General features: G+C 37.4%; 2 protein-coding genes across 4 annotated transcripts in view; one reads left to right on the top strand and one right to left on the bottom strand.

Annotated features, from left to right (window-relative positions):
* The window catches only part of LOC148731068 (methylglutaconyl-CoA hydratase, mitochondrial-like), a 121,137-nt gene that overhangs the window by 84,657 nt on the left and 15,660 nt on the right, over nt 1-20,820 (bottom strand). The gene's annotated exons all lie outside the window — the stretch shown is intronic.
* LOC111347475 (hemicentin-1-like) overlaps nt 1-20,820 on the top strand; it is a 165,603-nt gene that overhangs the window by 136,123 nt on the left and 8,660 nt on the right. Inside the window, exons 8-19 of the mRNA XM_088760008.1 lie at nt 5,194-5,235; nt 6,543-6,788; nt 11,981-12,154; nt 13,090-13,365; nt 14,362-14,685; nt 15,319-15,573; nt 15,715-15,996; nt 16,554-16,802; nt 17,670-17,915; nt 18,523-18,783; nt 19,885-20,166; nt 20,578-20,700. Of these exons, the coding sequence (XP_088616134.1) occupies nt 5,194-5,235; nt 6,543-6,788; nt 11,981-12,154; nt 13,090-13,365; nt 14,362-14,685; nt 15,319-15,573; nt 15,715-15,996; nt 16,554-16,802; nt 17,670-17,915; nt 18,523-18,783; nt 19,885-20,166; nt 20,578-20,700 (2,760 nt within the window). The remainder of the gene's footprint in view (nt 1-5,193; nt 5,236-6,542; nt 6,789-11,980; nt 12,155-13,089; nt 13,366-14,361; nt 14,686-15,318; nt 15,574-15,714; nt 15,997-16,553; nt 16,803-17,669; nt 17,916-18,522; nt 18,784-19,884; nt 20,167-20,577; nt 20,701-20,820) is intronic.

Below are 20,820 nucleotides of genomic sequence, written 5' to 3'. Positions count from 1 at the left end.
ACCGACAGTGGTTTTGCGTAGTCTGTACTCTTATCGACAACGATATTCATCCTCACAGTGGTCAAAATGCTGTGGACTCTCCAAGCGCAGCCGATTGGTCGACAACAAATATCGACGTCGAATAGAGGCATTGTTTGAGTGCGTGTCACGTTGACATGAGCAGCTGTGTCTGTACTCATATCGACAACGGCAAATTGGCCGATCAGATTGCGACATTATTGCGACTTGTGGTAAAAAAGTTCCTTGTAGTAACCAGTAATAGAAAGCACAGTTCCAACCGAGCTAAATAATTTTTTAATGGAATTTTTTAATGAAAAACTTGAGGGTGTAATTCTGCTTTCGTAGAATACTCTTCAGTCTGATGATCGCTTAGTAAGGGAAACTTAAGTCATATAAAATCGATATTTTCCTCAACGTATCTATCAGATTACTTTAGGACAAGTGAAACAACCTACGTAGACTATATTCAGCCACTTAAAAAAGTAGAATAACATTCGCGCACAACGGTTTCATTGTGTGTTATCATTTGCCTTTTTCAGTTTGGGATCATTGGTCATTGTACACGTTAAATCTCTTACTAACACATAAATGAATTCGCACAATGCGGTGAAAGAAAAAAATGTACTTCTTAGTATCGGTGTGTTGTCTTAGTACATGTGTAATAACTTTGTATGGAACACTTAAATTCAACTAACAATTCATTTTGTCGTTCTTTTCTCTTGAAAATTATGGTTTATGGACATTTTAGCGGGTAAGAAAATATTTTAATTCAGAAATCATGTTTCAAGCAAAACGCTAAAAAATTCAGAATTTAACAACACTTCCCGAAGCATTTCTCTTTATTTTTACTCTTCAAAGTGGTTCGCGATTCATTTAAATTTTAGTCAAATAAAACAATTTGACTTTCTTAGCTTTGCAAGGCATATTAAGTTTTGTTTCGCTTGTAAGTCAGTCACTATTTCTTGCAATCCTCATCATCTCTTTGCCTTTCTCTTTCTTCCTTTTTTGGCGGTAAAACGTCGCTTCATCTTTTGTTAAGGAAAATTAATCGTTTTTGCACGTCTCTAAATGTTTCACTTATCCGAAAACAGGAGCTCATAACTTGGAGCGTTAAACTGCTCTTTGTTTCTGTCTGCAATCTCTTGTGTCTGCAAGAGATTATGATATAATTACAAAAATATGTTCAAAGACAAAAGTTAATTCGCATTAATACTTTATATTTTAAACCGGCTTTAAAATGACACAACAAGTTTAATTATGTCCTTTTTCTGTCTTATCTGGTCACCAACCTGTCATTGACAAAACAGGTCGTAAGTATCTTTTCTTTTCTTTTTTTACTATCTCTCACTCATTTTCCCATTTTCCATTTTCCCATTTCTAACGCACCAGTCAGTCATTATGTGAGAGACACAATGTTATTACGATTTTTCGTGATCTCCTTTTCCGAAAGGGTAGAGTTGTAAGCTTTCCTGACAATGAATCGGGCGGGCATAGTTTTCACCACAGTCACCATTTTATAACTGCAGCCAAGAGGAATACTTTTGCAAAGTGACCTTTTTACCAATGGTAGCTGACGATAAGTCCAAGACTCTTTTCCGGTCAGACCTTCTCATTCATTGCCAATATGGTCACTACTTGAGGTACCCAACAGTTGGAGCAAGTGCAATATGACTTGGCAGTTATTCCTACCACTGGTTGTTCAATTATCAAGACACTTTGTCTAAACGATACCAAGATTAAGAACTATGAAGGCAATAACAAATGTGCATAACCTAACTAATACTTCTCTATTTCCCATTACCTACCTTGAATGACAAACAGACCGTAAGTATCAGTATTTTATTTCATAGTAATTTTGGTGGGTTTAGCATTTCTTTTCACTGCTTTCACTACTGCAGTAATCATCATGTAATATTTAACAATTATTCCACGAGCGCGCGTTGGGTATGAGATGATAGATAGCCAACGAGGTGCATAGCGCCGAGTTGGCTATAATCATCTCGTATCCAATAGGCACGATAGGAATAATTGTTTTATTGAAAACGCTCCCAAGATATTTGAAAAATCCTACCAAATGTTAATTTTTTTAGCTCCCGTTGAATTTTAGGCTGACGCGTACGCTTACCATGTTTGTAGATTATGGTATATTGGCTCATATATCACAATGGCTAAGCCAATAAAAAGCCTTGAATTGCATTATCCAATGATCCGGTTCTTAAGAAATAATTATATTTCATTCTAGCATTACTCTTAGTAATAATGAGGATTACAATTTTCGTTTCATTAATATTATTGGGAGCAAATATATGGATGATAAATTATGATCACTAATAAATACAGTATTCTGATATTCCCCTTACTACCAATGTTGTGTTTGCCAGAAAATGGTCGAAGTCGTTTTGAATTGGGTTCTTCCAAAAACATTAGTTTAAAGTGAATCATAAGTAGTTAAGACGTCATTTACATGATACTAAGAGTTTAAGTCATGATTTTATAAATGGTTACATATCAGAACTAACTATTGAACGCTTTGGACAACTGATTAAGGAATATCAAATATCTTCCTGGTTGAGTAACTCATTTATTTTTGCTGTTCTTGTTATCATTGTTTTTTCTATTCCTTGGCCTTGGTTCTGATAAAAACGGTTAGGACGTAAGTACATGTTTTATTTTCAAGTAAAGCATTTGTATTTGCACGGTGCCTTTACAGTGCGTTTTCGTTCGCATATTTAACTGGGATACAGGCATTACGTGAATGAAGAGGATTGCACCATTTTTTAATAAACAACTGGATGCATTTGAGCTGAAGATGCATATTTTAATTTAATTTATATTTGTTTTATTTTACATGCCACTTCTTCAATCGCTTAGCTGGTAAGTTGAAGAAAAATTTTCTCGCGCAACTTTAATTCTTAATTTTTTATGCTTCAGGCGACAACTTTTTCTTTAGTGCATAAGATTCCATTTACATTGCGAGCACATATGAATTGCCTATAGTTTTTGGACCCCATTCCATTAAGTGTTATACAAACAAATCCAAGTTATTTTAACCTAATGTTCCCCCCCAAAAGGAAGTATCTGGTATCGAAAATGCACGTGATTAAGTGGAATTAAAATTTGTATCTAATTGGTCGGGGAGCTGTAGTGGAGGACTGAGCGAAACAAATCTCCGATGTGACCCTGGATTATTATCGGAAACCTATTAAAACTACTTTTGCTTTTAACAGTACAGTTTAAATCAATGAACTTTTGACTGACATCCAACAATGTGTGTAACGTGTATTTTGTATTTTAAATTTAGAAATGTAACCCACCCTAAAACATTTTCGCTGAAGGAAAAGGTTTTAGAGAGTCATTTTCCACGTCATATTCGTCTGTGGGAAATGTTAAGATAGGGCGTAAAGATTGTAAGCATAAATTGCATGGACGGATAACACTATCCAAAGGATAAGTTTCTAGCCAGTGGATAAGCGATAGCAAAACTTTAGTTATGTTATTTACATCATTAAATGCTCATCTTTTCTCATCTCATCTTTTCTGTCCAGACAAAAGGGAAGGTAACTATCAATATCACCTGTTCCTATAAATATAAAACTGTCCTGTGGGTCAATATGCACATAGATTTACTGTCTTAACACTAATCAGTAGACCTCAATAGCTAATAGAGCAAGAGAATCTGCGGGTGTATATCAATGACAATTGGCGACAGCTTTTACTGTTAAAATGTAACTATGAGAACGATGTTACTGATCTGGGGAGTATTAGTAAAATATATATCTCGCAATACCTAGGTTCGGTGGTAAACCGGATGGCAATGTTATTAACAGCAGGTATCAGCCATATCTGGCTGGTTACTTGCTTGATTTAGCAAATCCTGTCATCCAATTTTCTATTTCAAAATAGAGCATTCACATACCAAACGGTTTATAAATGAGTTTATAAACGAATTGATATGATTTTTCAATATGATTTTTCTCTCTTTCATGGCGGTCTTCCCGGATTCATAAGCGGGTGAGTACGAAGTGTTCAGTTGTTCGTCAAGCTTATGATGGGGGTAGCCAAGTAATCCAATGTTATGTTGAGCCACTTATTTCCTCACCGAATGTGAATCTCTCTTTTCATGTTTACCTAACATTCTCGTCCTAACCGGTTTAACAGATTGTAAGTAGCCATGCTTGATTGAACTATCATTTAGCAGTAGACAGAATAGAGTTAGTTGAACAAACGATGATTCCCAGTAGAAGGATACAGACACGATACAGTGTTTATCTGGTGATCAGTGAAAGAATATACAACACCACTTTTTTGGTAGAGCTTTAACAGCAAAAGTAAAGAATTAAGAATTGAATCCATTAATTTTTTTTTTCCTTTTTTGTACAGTCATATATTTGAGCAATAGAAAACAGTGTCATTTTCCCTGGCTTGATAACATACTAAATCCTCGAGGGAACACACACGAGGCTTACAAATCGGAAGGACGGTGATTTATAGACTCAAACTATTTAAACTTTTTAACCTAAACATTTTAGTTCTAATAAATCACTGAGAAAAGACTGAAGATGTCGACGATGATAGCAATTTACTTCTGTATTCTTTCTAGTGAGCGGCAGATTTACGCAGCAAAGAAAGAAAAGAGCACAGGGAAAGTGATTATTTGCGTGAAACAAGTTAACGATTTGACATTTGACTATTTTCACACAACTTATTGTTTCGGAAGGTTGCATGGCGTGGTCATCATGGAGTGGCGGCTGCAAAGAGTGCGGACAGAATCGCCAAAGAGTCGGTGAGTGACAAGAGGAAATTTTTTGAATTTGTGATTCCAAACTGCGATCGCTGGTTTCACCATTGATTTAAAACTTCCAAAGACTTCATGAACACGCGCTTTTAGAAGATTTTAGAAATAATGGATTCTCGTTCATAGGTTGCGATATAGACTGCAATCAAAGTCAAGGGCGTTACACCATATGCAATAGATTGAGAACCAAACATAAGCTACGCGTATGGTTACAAAAATAACAAATGTATATTAATGTTGTATTAATGCGAAACTCGATGAACTCTATGTCATTCTCGTATTTTCTTATCTGGGAACTATCAAGAAACCTTCAGCAGTTATTTTTAATCGATGCCTTCTTTATAAAAATAAGATGGCTTACGTCCAATCGTTAATTATCTGGATAACCCTACTTGTAGAATTTAACTGCTCAAGAACTCAGGAATCGCGGCCCTGCAAATGTAAGTGATTTTATGTATGAGCAGAAAGACTCATCTGCTGGCTGAAAATGTTGCACACATTACCTTTAACTTTACTTTCATTAACCTCCAAACTCTTTGTGAAGGATGAGTTGGTTTCAAAAACTAAGCTGAGAATTTTAATTGGCAACCGCAAAGAATTTCAAAGCTAACGTTTCGAGCGATAGCTCTGAGGAAGGGATAACGCTGGCCATTTTACATGATGAACAGTATATAAAAACCCCCACTCACAGCAGTTGAATTGCTATAAAACAGTTAAGGGAAACGGGAAGCAGCTTTTCAGATCGTGGTTGCAGATAAATCTTAATTCAAGTTTATTCTTTTATCTTGAGTTTACTTACCCCCTTTTTTTTTAATTATGCTCGTGAACTCCGTGCCCAAGTTCCCCTGAAGTTAATCATCTTCTCGAGAATTGGTGGGTTCCATATAATCAATTGCTTCACTTCAATCGCTCTCTAAGAGGTTGTCCTGCACCTGAGGCACTGTGGAATAAGGCTGGGGTAAATATTTGTAAGAACAACAACCTCACGAATCTTCAAACGACGCAGATCACAGTTTCTATAGAAACTTATCCCGTTATCCTCGGGGGAAAAAAAGGGGACAAAGGAGGGGGAAAAATAAATAGCGCGCACTTAGCCCGAGCTTTAATATTACCGATTAGAAACTAGATTTTTTTTGTCATTCAAAATAATGGCAATTTTTCTCTAGTGGAAAAAATATATATATATATTGCATTTTCGTGCAGAACTAGCGTGATTTTTGTTAGCAAGGGCTTAGTGTTTTATCAGTGAAAAAAATATATTGATTAATACAGCAGGGGAGAGCATGGGAAAGACAGAAACTTACAACAAGGGAGTGAGCGACAGTTAAAAAGAATGAGAGTGGAGATGATGAGGGGCGTTAGAAAAAGGTCCTCTTTAAGTTAATTATCGGCAATGAAAGCCCGTCAAATAAGATTAAACAACTCGAGGGAAATACTTCATGAGGGGTTTCTCCTAAGACAGAGTTGAATTGGACAAAGGATGGAAAGTTATTTGGTAACACAAACATGGTCACCATTATTAATCGAGTTAATTATGGAGTCGCTGGTCAATACGCATCCAATGTAATTCCGCATTTGTTAAAACACTGAGAGGGGAAGGAAAGCAGCTTTTCGGACCAAATGTCACAGACTAGTCTTATTTTACTTTTACTCTTTTAGTTATTCTCTTTGTTTTTCTAATTTTCTGTTTTTCTTGTTTTATTATTTTTCACCTACTTTGAATTGTGTTTTTCAACTCTATGCCCAGGTCCTCCTGAAATCAATCCTCAGCTCAAAACTCAGTTGGTTGCATATAATTCATCGCTTCGGTTCATTTGCTTTCGAAAAGGTTTCCCTACACCTGAGGTAAACTGGACTAAGGATGGGGTGAGTCTTGGTAACAACAACACTCTCACGATTCATCAATCGAGATGGGAGGACTCTGGCCAATACACATGCAGCGCCAAAAACAGCGAAGGGAGCACGAGGTCAACCTTCTGGATTAAAGTGAGAGGTATGGTTCACATTTATAAATATAAAGAGCTGGAGTCCATAATCAATACAATTTCAGTTAGATATGGGGAAAAAGCCGATTCTTAGGTTCCAAATCAGGTTTAAGGGCTTCAAACCACTTACATATCTACTTCAAAATTAATGAAAATAATAAAAAACAAATTCATTGATAACGGCATTTAAAAGAGCGAGTACATGTCAACTGATATAAATGATGTGAGTTTATTTTGTATCTAGACGTATGCAAATGTTTGTTTGTCAGTCCCAACCGATTGTTCTTTGGAGTGTCGTTGAATATTTTTTGTACCGATCTCGACACCCCATCTTTTTTAACATGGCATTCAGTATAAAAATTCGTTTTATACTGATTTTAATTGACCTCCCATTTCACTCCTCATCAAAATGCTCGATGAATATCAGTGACTGACGAGTCATGATTTTATGTACATTATCAAAATTAGTAACGGTGTACGCGTTATGGTTTGTCAAAGCAACTATCGGCACGTCTTTATTTAGTAAGTATTTATCATTGAGGTTGGAAAGCGATCTTTTTTTAAAAAATCTTCCCTGAAAACATTTCACCGAATTTAAATTTGCTAATTCAGCGACCAAAAATTAGGAAGAGATACATGAAAACAATCCAGACGTCATTATGAACTTATACCCCTGTTAGAATTTGGATGTATAGAATGACAGATTTGAAAGGGACGTAGCAAGTTATTTTAAGCCTATTCCATTCCTCGTAAAAATAGTGCAGGAATAATAAAAACAATAATAATAATCGAATTTTTTACCCAGGATAACCCTTCAGTACAAAGTACTGTTATCAGCAGGGTCCTGCTGGCTAAGAATTAAAGCTATAAATAAGAATTATTCAGATATGTAAAATAAAACTAAAATACATATGAAGGCAAAAATGCATTAAGTTAAAAATCGTTAAAAATATTAAACAATAAATTTTCAAGTAATAAACGTCTAAGGATTTCCTAAATAGAACTCTAGAATTAATGTTTCTTAAAATTAGAAGTAATGAATTAAAAATCGAGTCACCTAAAAAATAAAAGCTACGGTGCGCAAAATCCAGTTTGACCTTTGGTGGTGTTTATGATTTCCCATTGTTTCTAGTGTTCAAAGCGTTATGATGTATTCATTGAATTTAATCTTTCAATGGAAAGCATGCAGTGCCATTAAGGCAGTCAAATAGGAATTAGCGCGCTCTTTTTTGCAAAAAGTTATCAATTGTTAAAAATTGAAAATCACAGTTCTGCAGACTGCATTTCGGAGAAATGATGGCTTCGGGTCTCAATGGAGCGGATCATGCGTTTGCGGGACTCTGACCATCAAAGACTAGTATAGCCGCCATACGTAAATATTTGTATAATCATCGATTGATGAGTTTGTTGGGCACTAACAGTATCAATGCTGGAACGGATGCGCCGTAAGAAGTTTGGTCATTCAGCTGCCTTTTTGTAAATTTTTTTAAAATGCGTTTCAAAACTAAGCGTCGGATCCAGATGTACACCGAGGTACTTGTAACATGTAATGGTGTTGATGGGAGAACCATTCACTGAGAGCTTGACCTGACAGCCTTGAAACAGATTTAAGCATTTATCGGTACCAAACAGCATCATTTCAGATTTTCCTTTCTTCAGAGTAAAAATAAGTTCATCATCACGAGACCTGTTAGAGAGATTATCTAAGTCCTTTGAAAGGCTGGTTTGTATCGCATCGATGTCACTTGAGGATGTAAAAGTCCCCGTATCATCAGTATAAGTGATAATCCTATAATGACAAAGGGGACTATGCATATTATTAAAGAATATGAGAAAACAAGGGGTCTAAGGAACTCCAATGTTAATTGGATTTGGTTCAGAGGGCACACCATGAAACTGACCGATCTGCTTGCGATAAAATAAACAATCAGTAAATCATTGTAGTTCCATATCATATACACCATAACGGGACAGTTTACTAAATAGAACGGAATGACTGATGGTATCGAATGTCTTTGATAAGTCAATAAAAACGGCTCCTGTTGCCTTTCCACTGTCGGCCTTCTTTCTGATGAAATCGGTGACGTAAGTAACAGCTAGCTGAGCGGTTCGGATGGAAAGAAAACTGGTGCTCAAAAAGTAGACCATGACGCTCCAGATGAGCCATTAGCTGCTTGTAGAATATTTGCAGACTATTACTAGTTGTTAATAAGCATCAAGATGAACATGGAGATGAAGATGGGGGAGATAAATGGACACGAAGATAAAGATGAAGGTGACGGTGATAGTGAGAAAGGGGGGGGGGAAATAGGAGCTCAAGGGTTGCACATATATACTGCTTACGGACTACACACACAAAAGATGGAATAGGTATAATTGTTATTGAAGTTTCATTCTTATTGAGGTGAGAATTTCCTCAAGCATGCGGAAGCTCAAGAGTCAATACGGGCGATATCAGTCCCGAGTAATAATATTATTGAGTGTATTACATTACAAAGGGATACGATTTGTTACAACTTATTGAGTTCCAGACCTTAAAAGAGCCCACAAAGAAAAACTACGGTAACGGCGCTGTCGTCTGTTGAATGGTACGAAATTCTTGATAATATGCTTGGGTCCTCTGTCATCGGCTACGCTGTTGCAGTATCCCTGCCATTTTTGTTTTTCTTTGTCATTGATTGTCATTTTCAGCTGTGGGTACGCGAAGCGTAGAGACAGTTATTAGAATGGGGCAGAATATGCAAATGTATCAATCACTTAGATGTAAACAAATCGATATGTCGACGGCAGACCAATTGATAGCGAACTTCCGAAATTATACTGTAACGCTTCATCACGTTTCCAGAGTAATGCTGCGACATTATAATTTAACTCGACCTTTCTTCGAAGGAGTTTCGATTTGAGTTAAAATACTCGTCGCAGTTAGCATATGGGTAACCGAGTCAAAGCTCTTTGAAATACTAAAGGTGTAACTATGAGTGAAGACGCTTAATGCAATTGCTTTTGGCGATCATCTTTCGCCATCATTTGCATTATTGCGGAATATTCCTCGCCGTTTCCGAGTATATTTTGTTTTTAACAAGGCGTCCGGGCCACAGTCGTTCTTAAATACAATTTCAAGCCTTCATTCTTCTCACTGCGAGCCGTCAGTATTTATATTGTCGTATATCGCTAAAATGAGTAACCGGCGAGTTTTTATAGCGGAAAGCGTAACGTTGTTTTAACATCGGACTGGTCAATTGTTTGCTTTTCTGATGGTTTTACCTTTCATCTGTTTAGTGACTACACCAACATTAATTTGTGAAAATCATTGTGTGTACACCCCTGAATGTTAAAAATATAGCAATTCGAAGGTACAGTTTTAGTCTAAGTCCACATTTTTGTCAACAAAATGAAAACAGTTAGAGGTGAAGAGTTCGTACCACATACAAAGCTGTTTTTTTTTTCAATGCTGACATCTCCGCGCGAAATGAGAAGACTATACGAAAGCTTGAAACTCTATTTGAGAACGATTGTGGCCGCTTTTTTAAAAACCCAATTCAGTGGCCGAATTATTGCCGAATTATCTAACGAACACTTTGTACACATCGCTGATAATGTACCTTTCAGAGAGGAAGAGGATTATGGCAATGATGTTGCTAATTATCTGAGTATCAAAGTAATCTTTGAAAACAGGGGCAAAGACGAACCTGCTTGCCTCAGTTCTCATCACCACAGGCAAACCTCAGGTTGCAAGCTTATTGAAAGAGATCAATGTTCGTAAATCGCCTGGTCACGATATGATCCCACCACGGCTGGTCAAACACGCTGCATCTGCATTGCTGAGCCTCTCACAAACATTTTTAACCACTCCATTGAAAACTGCTCTTATCCTGCAAATTGGAAGATGGGCACTGTGACACCCTTGTTCAAAAAAGACGACGAGTTTTGTAAGGTTAACTATAGACCTGTAACTGTGCTCCCCGTTCTGAACAATATTTTTGAAAGGCTTCTAGAAGGGCAGATGCATGAGTTTTATCTCGAAATGCTTTCAGATTTCATTAGCGCCTACAGGAGGCTTCATAGTTGTGAGACCTCATTGCTAAGGCTGACGGAAGACTGGAGGATGATGCGCGGCAGAGGTGAGCTCGTTGCGGTGGTCTCTATGGACCTCTCCAAAGCGTTTGACGTTATTCAGTATCCACTCCTTCTTTCCAAGCTCAAGGCCTACGGTATGGATGACAAGAGTGGCGCTCTACTCAGGGACTATCTCTCTGTCTGGTAGATCTCAGAGAGTCAAGATAGGCGGCACCTTCTCCACCTGGAAAAGCGTTGAACGTGGGGTCCCGCAGGGGAGTGTGTTAGGTCTAATGCTATTTAAGTTCTTTATCAACGATCTGTTGTTTTACTTCAAGGGCGCCAGGCTGAACGCTTACGCCGATGATCATCAGATATACTATTCCCACATCGACCCAGCGACAGTAGACGCATGCATATCTCACAATGTCAAGTTAGCCAATCACTGGTACCAGGAAAATGGGATGTTAGTCAACGAGAGCAAGCACCAGGGTCTCGTTCTTGGCGAAACGGACTATAGTTTTTCCTTCTCAGTAAAGGACACATTAGAGATATTCGGAATGGAAATAGATGATAAGCTCGATTTATCTAGTCACACATCCAATATATGCAAAGAGATCAATAATCAGTTTAATGTTATGTTACGATTTCGAAAACTGATTTCGAGGGACACCTTACTTACGCTTTACAAAGCTTACATTTTACCGCATTTTAATTATTGTTCTTCAGTTTGGCACTTTTGCGGGGCGCGGAATACGGATAAACTAGAGGCGTTGAATAAGAGAATACTTAGATTTATACTTAGGGATTACTTGTCGCCGTATGATAGCCTTCTGACTAAGGTCAACACTAGTTCCTTATATAATGGGTGTATCCAGAATTTCCTTATTTTGTTGTACGAGAGCCTGTTTTTCACTCATTTTCCAGCTTATATGAGAGGTATGTTTTCACGTCGGTCCTCTTCTTATAATCTTCGCGGTAATTACATACTGTCACTTAGAAAACCTAGAACAACTAGTTATGGCCTTAATTCATTTTTATACTTCTCAGCTAAGCTATGGAATACACTGCTTGACTATATCCGCATGAGTGCATTTAAAGACTTTACAAAGATAATCTAAGGCAACATTGTACTTTTTTTAAGTCGATGGTGGCTGGAGCGAATGGAACTCATGGAGTATCTGTACCAAGCCAGTTGGTGGTATACAAACAAGGGAAAGAGAATGTACTAATCCAGAACCAGAATATGGTGGAAAACACTGCAGTGGGGCCAGAGCACTGCTGAGAGAATGTAGCAACACGTCCAGCTGTCATCAAGGTAACATACAAGAATCTAATTTTGTGATTTCAGTGAAAGGAATGTCTCTGACAAAAAAGAAAAATATAATGAATACACGAATAGATATTAAAATAAGAACGAATTTAGGACAAATTCTGAGTTTGAACTTCAATCACACACTATCATGAAGGCACGCATGTAAAAACCGCAAATTACTTTAAAGTAAGGATTTCATTAGAGGTCTCACATCCTTCATGAATGCATTATAACTGTACGTGTACAAAATTCACCATGTAGTTTTTGAAAGAAAGAGAAAAAAGCTCGTTCCATGTACATAAATTGTCGTTACCGTTTGCTGATAGCTATAGATTATGCTTGTTTTAAAATCTCCTCTCCTCTTCTATTCAGTATAGCAATTATTACAATGAACGCTATGAGGGTCCTACTTTGATTACAAAACTTTTTCATACCCGTTTCACTGAACCTCGATGGCACCATTATTTCTGAGACTTTCCCTAATCTGAAAATTTAGGTGTTTTCTATGGCATACAAGGGAAAAGTCTAAGGACATGAATTCATAATCAGCTAAATCATTTTAATCGGCAAACATCATTAAGTCTGTAAATAGAATAAGAAAGAAGGTAAATTTTGAGCTCGGTAAAGAACGAAATAGAGAAAGTTGTTTTTCGTCTTGTCACAAGCGTGGGACACAGAATAAAATTCTAACTCTCCATGAGGAATGAAACCCAAGACCTTCAGATTCCGCACTCCTATGCCCTACCACTGAGCCACAGCGGTGACTCTGTGGTGACCAAGGCCCAATATGAGGCCCATGTATAACACGCGTCCTGCATACTGCTGGGATATTTGTTATTATTTTGATTATTATTGATGTTATTTTCATCATCAAAACTATTTAAAAACAAAAACAAACGAACTAACTAGATTTTTTCCTTTTTTAAAATTTTTTGAAGCATTTCCGCTACGTTTTAAAACAGAGAAGAACCCGTCTGTCGGTAGAATGGAAATCTACACAAACAATAGCTGGGAAAAGCTTTGTACCAGTCAATGGGATGAAGGTGATCTCAAATCAACCTGCATGGCCATGGGCTACTACAACAACGGTCTCTATGTTAATGACACATGGTATGCAAAAAGAGGCAACGTCTCCAAGACATCGATCTACCATAACTGCACCATTCCAACTACATGTGAAAAAAACCTGGCAAAGAAAAAGCAATTTTGCAAAGGTAAAAGCGAATTGTACTCATTTTCCGTATTTTGTACCACGATAACTTCAAGTACATTGACAGAGAGGTAAAATGGCCCGAGAAAAATTATTTTTTGTCCTCCAAGTTTGCTCAGATACAAGAAAGGTATAAAAAATTAAAAATTCAGCCACAGCTGGCAGTAATGTCGCAGTATGACTGGCTAATATGTTGCGGACTTACTTGACTGCGCCTCGTGAGTCCTCAAACCATTGTCGATTAGTTGTTTTTAGCTGTTTTCTACAACTCTAGTTACATGCTTAGAAGATAACTATTTAATATAGCTGTCGAAATAAGAACCTGCGCTATCATGCATTTAGGGCTCATAAACGTTATAGTATTCAAAAGAATAGTCAAATTGATACTTTTGAATCCTTAATTTCAGCTCCCCTAAAACTTTTTTCTTCTTTTCCTTTACCATTTTTTCTCTTTTGCGTGCAGTAAGAAAATGTCCAAATCTCCAACTGACACCTGACAGAACGTCTCTTCCCTCAGAGGTTACAGTCTATCATATGAATTTCCCGATTGCACTCTCAAACTTTAGCGTTTTAAAGTTACGAAAACATGCTTTCAACAGTTTTAAAATACTGCAAATATAAATTAGATCTTGTTTGCTTTCAAGTTAGTATAGTGATGAAACTTGCGAGGTGAATCACACGAATGCTTTGATAAAGGGATCGTCGACCACATCGCCTCAAGGAGACTAACAATATGCAGTGTAAACGTCTTGATCCACATTGGAAAACAAATGACACCTGCAACATCGAAACTATTATTTTCCGAACCAATGAAACTTGTAGCCTGACGGGCAATAGAGAATAATATGCCGAGAATGTCGAAGAGCACAATCCCTAAGTTGGCACTAACTCGAATAATTCACTTCGTGATTTATGGCCATTCGTAATGTTTCATAAATTTATCACTCCTATAATTAGCGAATTTTATCCTAGTGTATTTAACGTTTTATAATTTCCTAAGTTCCTGTTCGCTTGAATGGTGCAAATGTGGAGTATGGAGGAAGAGTGGAAGTATTTTACAAAGGTAAATGGGCAAAGATCTGCAGGAATGAATGGGATTTTGACGATGTCAAAGTTATTTGTCGTCAACTTGGCTTTGAGGAGGCTTTGGCGGAATTCATTGGTTCAGAAGTAAAGGATGATGGAATTCCTTTCGCAATGTCAGATGTCTCTTGCAAAGGAGATGAGTCAGAACTTGCATCTTGTGCTCGTATTGATGGAAAGCTTAATATCCCACCTCAATGTTTATCAGATGGCAAGGGTTCTCAGGCGTTGTGTCAACCAAGTAAGTAGTTCATTATCAAGCCCAAAAGGTGAATCTGTTCTCTTGTGTTGTCTCTCTTCCACGGTTAGACATTTTAGGGTAAAGGAAAGTCAGCTAAAAACTCGGAGCTATAGATGACTAGTAGCTATTTTCCGAAGAGTGCCTGTTGGAGTACGGCTTGCGTAAAAGCATATATTTTTTTTTTTTTGCATATTTTACACTTAAGATAAAGATATGACTCGGACTGGGGATGACATGACTTGGTTTGGGGTGATATGACTAAGCCTATTGGTGATTTTACTAAGTTGGTCTGAGGAAATATGACTCAAGTGACTTAAGCTAGGGCTCAAATGACTTTTATGGGGGTTTCAATGGCTCTTTATCGGATTTCATGACTCGGTGAGGGGTTACCTAGGTCTTTCAGGGTCTTCATGTCTTTTTGAATTTGGATGTAACATAAATTGACAACGGTTGACATAATTTTTTGTGGAGTAATGGAACTTTGCCTAATATAAGGTACGAAAAATCTACAAGTCTGTCATATTAAGGATTGGTATAGGTAAATACATTCATCTTTCCTTTCTCTATCTTTGATGGTATTCAAAATGAACTAATTTTTTTATAACATCCTCTAACTGAACCATTTCTTTCCAGAGAACAAAAAAGTGTCGGACAAAGAAGAACTCTATTTTGATATTGGTACCAATGAAAAGCTTCAATGCTCAATACATAATGAAACCAGTTATGCAGGATGGACCATTAATGGACAGAGAGCAAACTCTGCTTCTCAAAGAATCAGGACTAAAGAAACTGGTGAACTGTTTATTGACAAGGTGCAGTTGTCTGATGCAGGATTTTACGAATGCTACAGACTGGAATATGTTCAATACTACATTGTCTACGTTAATGGTAAGAAAACACATCTTTTCAACTTACAGAGATACAGGCATAGGCTAACAATGCAGGATAATAACGGGTAAGATTAGCATACTACTGACTTTTTAATAGTACTGCTATGATATCGGGGGTTCTTTTCACTTCTTTCGACAGCAAAATTTACTGAGAACACGCTGGACAAACAAACCTTAATTGCGGACACATCTGGTTTATTAAGCTGCGGTGCCGAGGGAGTACCAAGCCCACAGATATCTTGGAGTAAAAAAGGAGGAAACTCTTTAGACCAAATACGATTCAATCAAGTATCCGATGGCAGCCTACTTATTAACCCCGTAAATTCTGAAGACGATGGGACATTCATTTGTACAATGAAACAAACTAAAGGAGCAAAGAGGATCACAAGCCGTGATAAAACCATTCTTGTGACAGTTATGGGTGAGTAACCAATGGGGGTAATATAAAGCCATTTGAGGTGAGACCATATCATTATTACATTTTTTGATTTAAGTTGTTTTTAAAAAGGTATCGTGTTAAATATTTATCGCTTTTTTTTTCAAAACTCTCAACGTAAAGGTTAGCAGTAACTGCAGAAACCGGACTTCCCATCACTGCGCCTTCTGTCTGCTTCTAAATTTGTCCGTTATAATAGAAGACTACTATCAATAGATCTTAATACGAAGTTCGAGAGGTCTGCAATATGAGAAAAACAAACAAAGAAAACTATATTTCTGGTCTAGTGCTAATTTTATCATTTAAAGTTCTAGTGCTTAAGGCCAAGCTGTTGGTATCTCACCTAATTGATCTCTATTTTGCCCTTTCACTCCTGACTCAGTCCAATGCGTCCTGTGGAAATGAAAATAAGAATTGCTCAAAATAGGTGTGAAACATTTGTTTAAAATCTGTACGAAAAATGTTAATATTGGACAAGAGTAGTTTTTTTCCGTTTAAAGATGCCACCGTTTTCTGTTTTTGTTTTTTTTTTTACCTCTTAGTTCCACCAAAAGTAAACATTTCTGGAGCAAGCAATCTCATCATAGAGGGAAACAGTGTCAACTTGACGTGTGAAATTGTGGCTGGTCGGCCTGAGCCTGAGATAACTTGGCTCAAGAATAACACTTTGCAAGAAAAAAGCTCGTCTCTGCTTTTCCCTAAAATAAAAAAGAGCAACGAAGGGCGGTACATTTGTAAGGCACAGAATGACGCAGGTATATTTGAAAAGGACGTCCAAATTTTTGTTAAGGGTGAGTTTGTTAGTCTCACATTTATATTTCAAATCAGCCATGCATTTGGTTTGTCTTCCGGACGAAAATTAATGTTCAGTGGGCCGGACTCTGGTGAAGGGGTCTGGGTCTGAGCCTCAGGGTCACTGTGTAAATAGTTAACAACTTGTTTCATAAAAAGTATAAACTGTTGAACTAATGGCTCTGTGCTCTAAAAATCTTCTAAAATTTCAAGAATGTTTTTAAAAAGGCAGAACTAAAGGAACAAATGGAGTCCTTTTAAAGTATTTCTAAAGGGACTCCATCCCAGAGCCTTACCCCACGAACTTTAAAGGTCATCTTTTTCTGTTTCTCTGTTGCAAAGGGGGCACATTGAATTGTAGTTCCCATAACGACTGATCCTACTTGTTAGAATCTCTAGGAATCACCTACGTTTTGTAACTTAGACGGTCGCTCTCTCTAATACATCTTGTGTTGTTGGGTGAGACAAGAGTACTTAATAAATAGAAAAAAAAATGTTCGGAAAGCCATCAGAAAAACTTGACATCTAATGTTTCAGCTATTAACTGCAAAGGATTCATCTGTTAGGATCAGGTCCATTACAAGTGTTTTTTCGAGACTGTTTGATCTTATAATTTATTCGTGCGTGATGGATTCAAGGCTCAGTTAGTAATATAGCCTGGCCTATGTGGTTTTTCTAAGCATTTGCATGATCATCATGCAGGCTTTGATTATCATAATCAACGCCTGTTTAATCTTCCTCTTCCTTTTTACTTAGTTATTTATATTGATGGGGATGGGGGGGGAGGGGGCCTGGAATCGAGGTGGAGGGTTTGTATGAGTAATTACCATATTTGCAATCCGCGTTTTTTTCTACTCACTTTGCAGTTCCACCCCGTGTGGAGTTTGAGTTCAAGAATATTAACATTGAAGTTAATTCCACATTTACTGAAGAGTGTTATCGAAGAGGTGATCCAGAAGTATCTGTCAACTGGACCAAGGATGGAGCGCCACTTAGTACCAGTAACACCCTGGTCATTAAACGCGCGACTTTTAAGGATAAGGGCAATTATGAATGCACTGCTCAAAATTATTATGGCAAAGCTAACGCCTCCTTCTGGATCGATGTCACAGGTAAACTCCATGCTGTAGTCTATGTCATATAGTGAGCTTGTAACTAGAGAAAGTGTTAGTTTTCGTAGTTTAAGCCAGAATAAAAGGACATTTTTTCTCTTTTCACTCATTTCTTAAAATATACCGATGACTAAGGAATAATGATCTGATGATACACTTTCAATACATAGTTATTTATTACTGAATTTGGAGAGAGATTTGAAAATAACTTCTATGTTTATTAAGTTTCAATTTGCCAGCATTGGTTCGTTTCTCTGTTGAAGGGTTCGTGATCATATACAGTTGGCTCTGATTTACGAACACCCACTAGTACTCTCCGAAGCTGAATTACGACTAAAACTACAAATAAACTCATAATAACAACTCCCAATATTACATTATGATAAACAGTTCATGTGGTCTCTTATAGCAATATCATGCGTGTACTCATGTTACGGGAAGTAAAACTTAGAAAAAAGATAGGCTTACCTACTGTGTGGTTTGTTTATTCGTTTGTTTGTTTGTTAGTTTGTTTGTTTGTTTTTGCAATTTTATTGAGGGTTAAGCGGAAAGGGTTAACATTGTCAATGAGAACCTTTGTTGAATCTGTTGGTCTTTTTACTTCAAGTTTCTCCCCAGATCACTAAGCCTCCGATAAACCAGTCTGTAACCGAAGGGCATCCAGTCAACTTCAGTTGCCGAGCCTCAGGTGTGCCAACACCAACCCTAGTCTGGTTTTTTAATAATGATAACCTCAATCAAACCGATCACGATGGAGAATCGTTGCTAGAATTGCCAAGTGTCACAAAAGAGATGGAAGGCACTTACAAGTGTGAAGCGAAAAACAAAGCAAATACTACTAGTTCCTCTGCAACACTGCGTGTTTATGGTAAGTTTAATGATAATGATAATGATAACAATGACTTTGACGATAACGATACCGAAAACAAAGACGACGAAAGGGGACGGATATGGAGATAAGGCTGTAGTGATTTGCGAGACGAGAGCAAACGAAGAAAAAAAAATTGAATTGACGGCGCCATCATGGGTTGACTGATGCGAATTAATGTAATTGCTGCGGTGATTATAGGGATTTGCGCGGTTTTTGTGAAATCGAGCGGGTAAATTTTTTGTATAATCAGATCCTCGGCTGGGAAACATCGCGTTTGCAAATTTTTAAAAGGTGTGGAATGATGTGACCTATTTGCTGATTATATAATTTTCAACAAGACTGGCAGATATTCAGGCGCAAACAACTTTTGGTGGGCATAAGCATATTAAATTGCCAGCTTTATAATTGCGGGTTGACTTGTGAACGCGGATAGATATCAACCCTGACAAGTGAATAGGCGAGTGCTGTATTTCCTGTAAAGGAAGGAGCAAAAAATCAAGACCAATGAAAACCAACTAGTCTGCGTTTGGCCGCTGGTATTACAGATTTATAACTTATTTGGCTACTGCATGTAAATATTTCGAGAAAAAATGGGCATTCTGCGCAATGTGTTGTTGAATAATTCCCGAGACGAAGCCTTCCGCGCGTAATTTTTAAAAAATAGAGGACAGGCAGCTGAAAAAGCAAGACGCAAATCCATCAATTATTTATGCGACGCACAATTGACAATCTCAACTATGAGCCTGGAGATGAATGGGTCGGGATACATAATCGATCTGTGGAGTCCTTTTGATACGATTGTCAAGAGGTTGATTTAAAATTTCAAAGTATTGGAACCGTAGGAAATTTTTTATATTCTTAGTCGTAATTTTGGGCGCTTCCGACATTAACCAGTCATTTATCAATACGGGGCTTCAAGTTTTTTTGTGAGGCCTTTTTCAAACCTTTTTTTATCCAAAGCAACATGTTCCAAATGTTCCTTTTATGAGGTCAAATTTACCTTTTTTTCTTTTTATTAATCCAATTTTGTTTTACTTTGGAGAGTTGTGAGTGTGAGTTGGATTTTTTTCAATCAATTACCCCTTATTTACAACGTAGGAAAAGCCTCTGCTCAAGTTGCTCCAGATCCATATCCAACACTCACAACAGGAGATGTCCTCACATTGACCTGCCAGGTCAACGAAGACACGATAAATGTGACTTGGAAGAAAGATGGAGACTTGCCATCAGAAAGAGCAAAGATTTCTACACCATTGGATAAGAAAGGGAGTAAACTTACCATTAATGAGGTTTTGGAAGAGGATGGGGGAAACTATTCGTGTGAAGGACGTAACAAGCTTGGGTTTGTGGCCTGCTCCTTTGTAAAAATAACTGTCAGAGGTGAGCACGTAAAGCTTCAATAATCAAGTAACAAGGTCATTATTATAGAAGAAAACTTCCACTCCTTACTTTCTTCTCATAGTTTACTATTGGTTTTTGTTTTCTGAAAAAAGTTATTTCTTCAATTTAAAAATAGATGACAAACAGTGGCAGAACCTTATACATGTAGATATCTACATACTACATTTTTTCCCCATGGAGGATCCCAAGAAAATAACCTCGGATTTCTCCATAGATCTGTAAAAGAAATTTAAGTTATTTCGCTTTTAAAAAAGAAGTCAATCACGGGCTAAAATAACGCACAGTAGGGATGCGCACAGCCATTCCGGACGGTAACATGACTATTATTACTGTAACAGTTACTATCGTTGAGGTTTATCTTATGGCTTCATATTTAACTGACACAATTAGCTGAGCAAGTGTCACGAGTCATGCAAGGTTCCAATTCTTTGTGGTATTACATTGGTGGATCAGTGGCAGCAGTAATTGTCGTTTCGCTGATTGCCTGTTTCTTTTGCAAGCGTCGAAGGACAGGTGAGGCCCAGTTGTCCTATTTTATTTTGGCTAGCTTTGTTTAAAGAAAGAAAAGCTAAAAATTGGTTAAATTGATTATTTTTGTCTACCTCACCCCACACTTTAACTGTTTCCTCGAGC

Source organism: Stylophora pistillata, chromosome 5 (genome assembly GCF_964205215.1).
Source record: "Stylophora pistillata chromosome 5, jaStyPist1.2, whole genome shotgun sequence".
Lineage (NCBI taxonomy): Eukaryota > Metazoa > Cnidaria > Anthozoa > Scleractinia > Pocilloporidae > Stylophora > Stylophora pistillata.
Note: the sequence above shows the minus strand (reverse complement) of the source record. Positions and strands in the feature narration are given on the sequence as shown.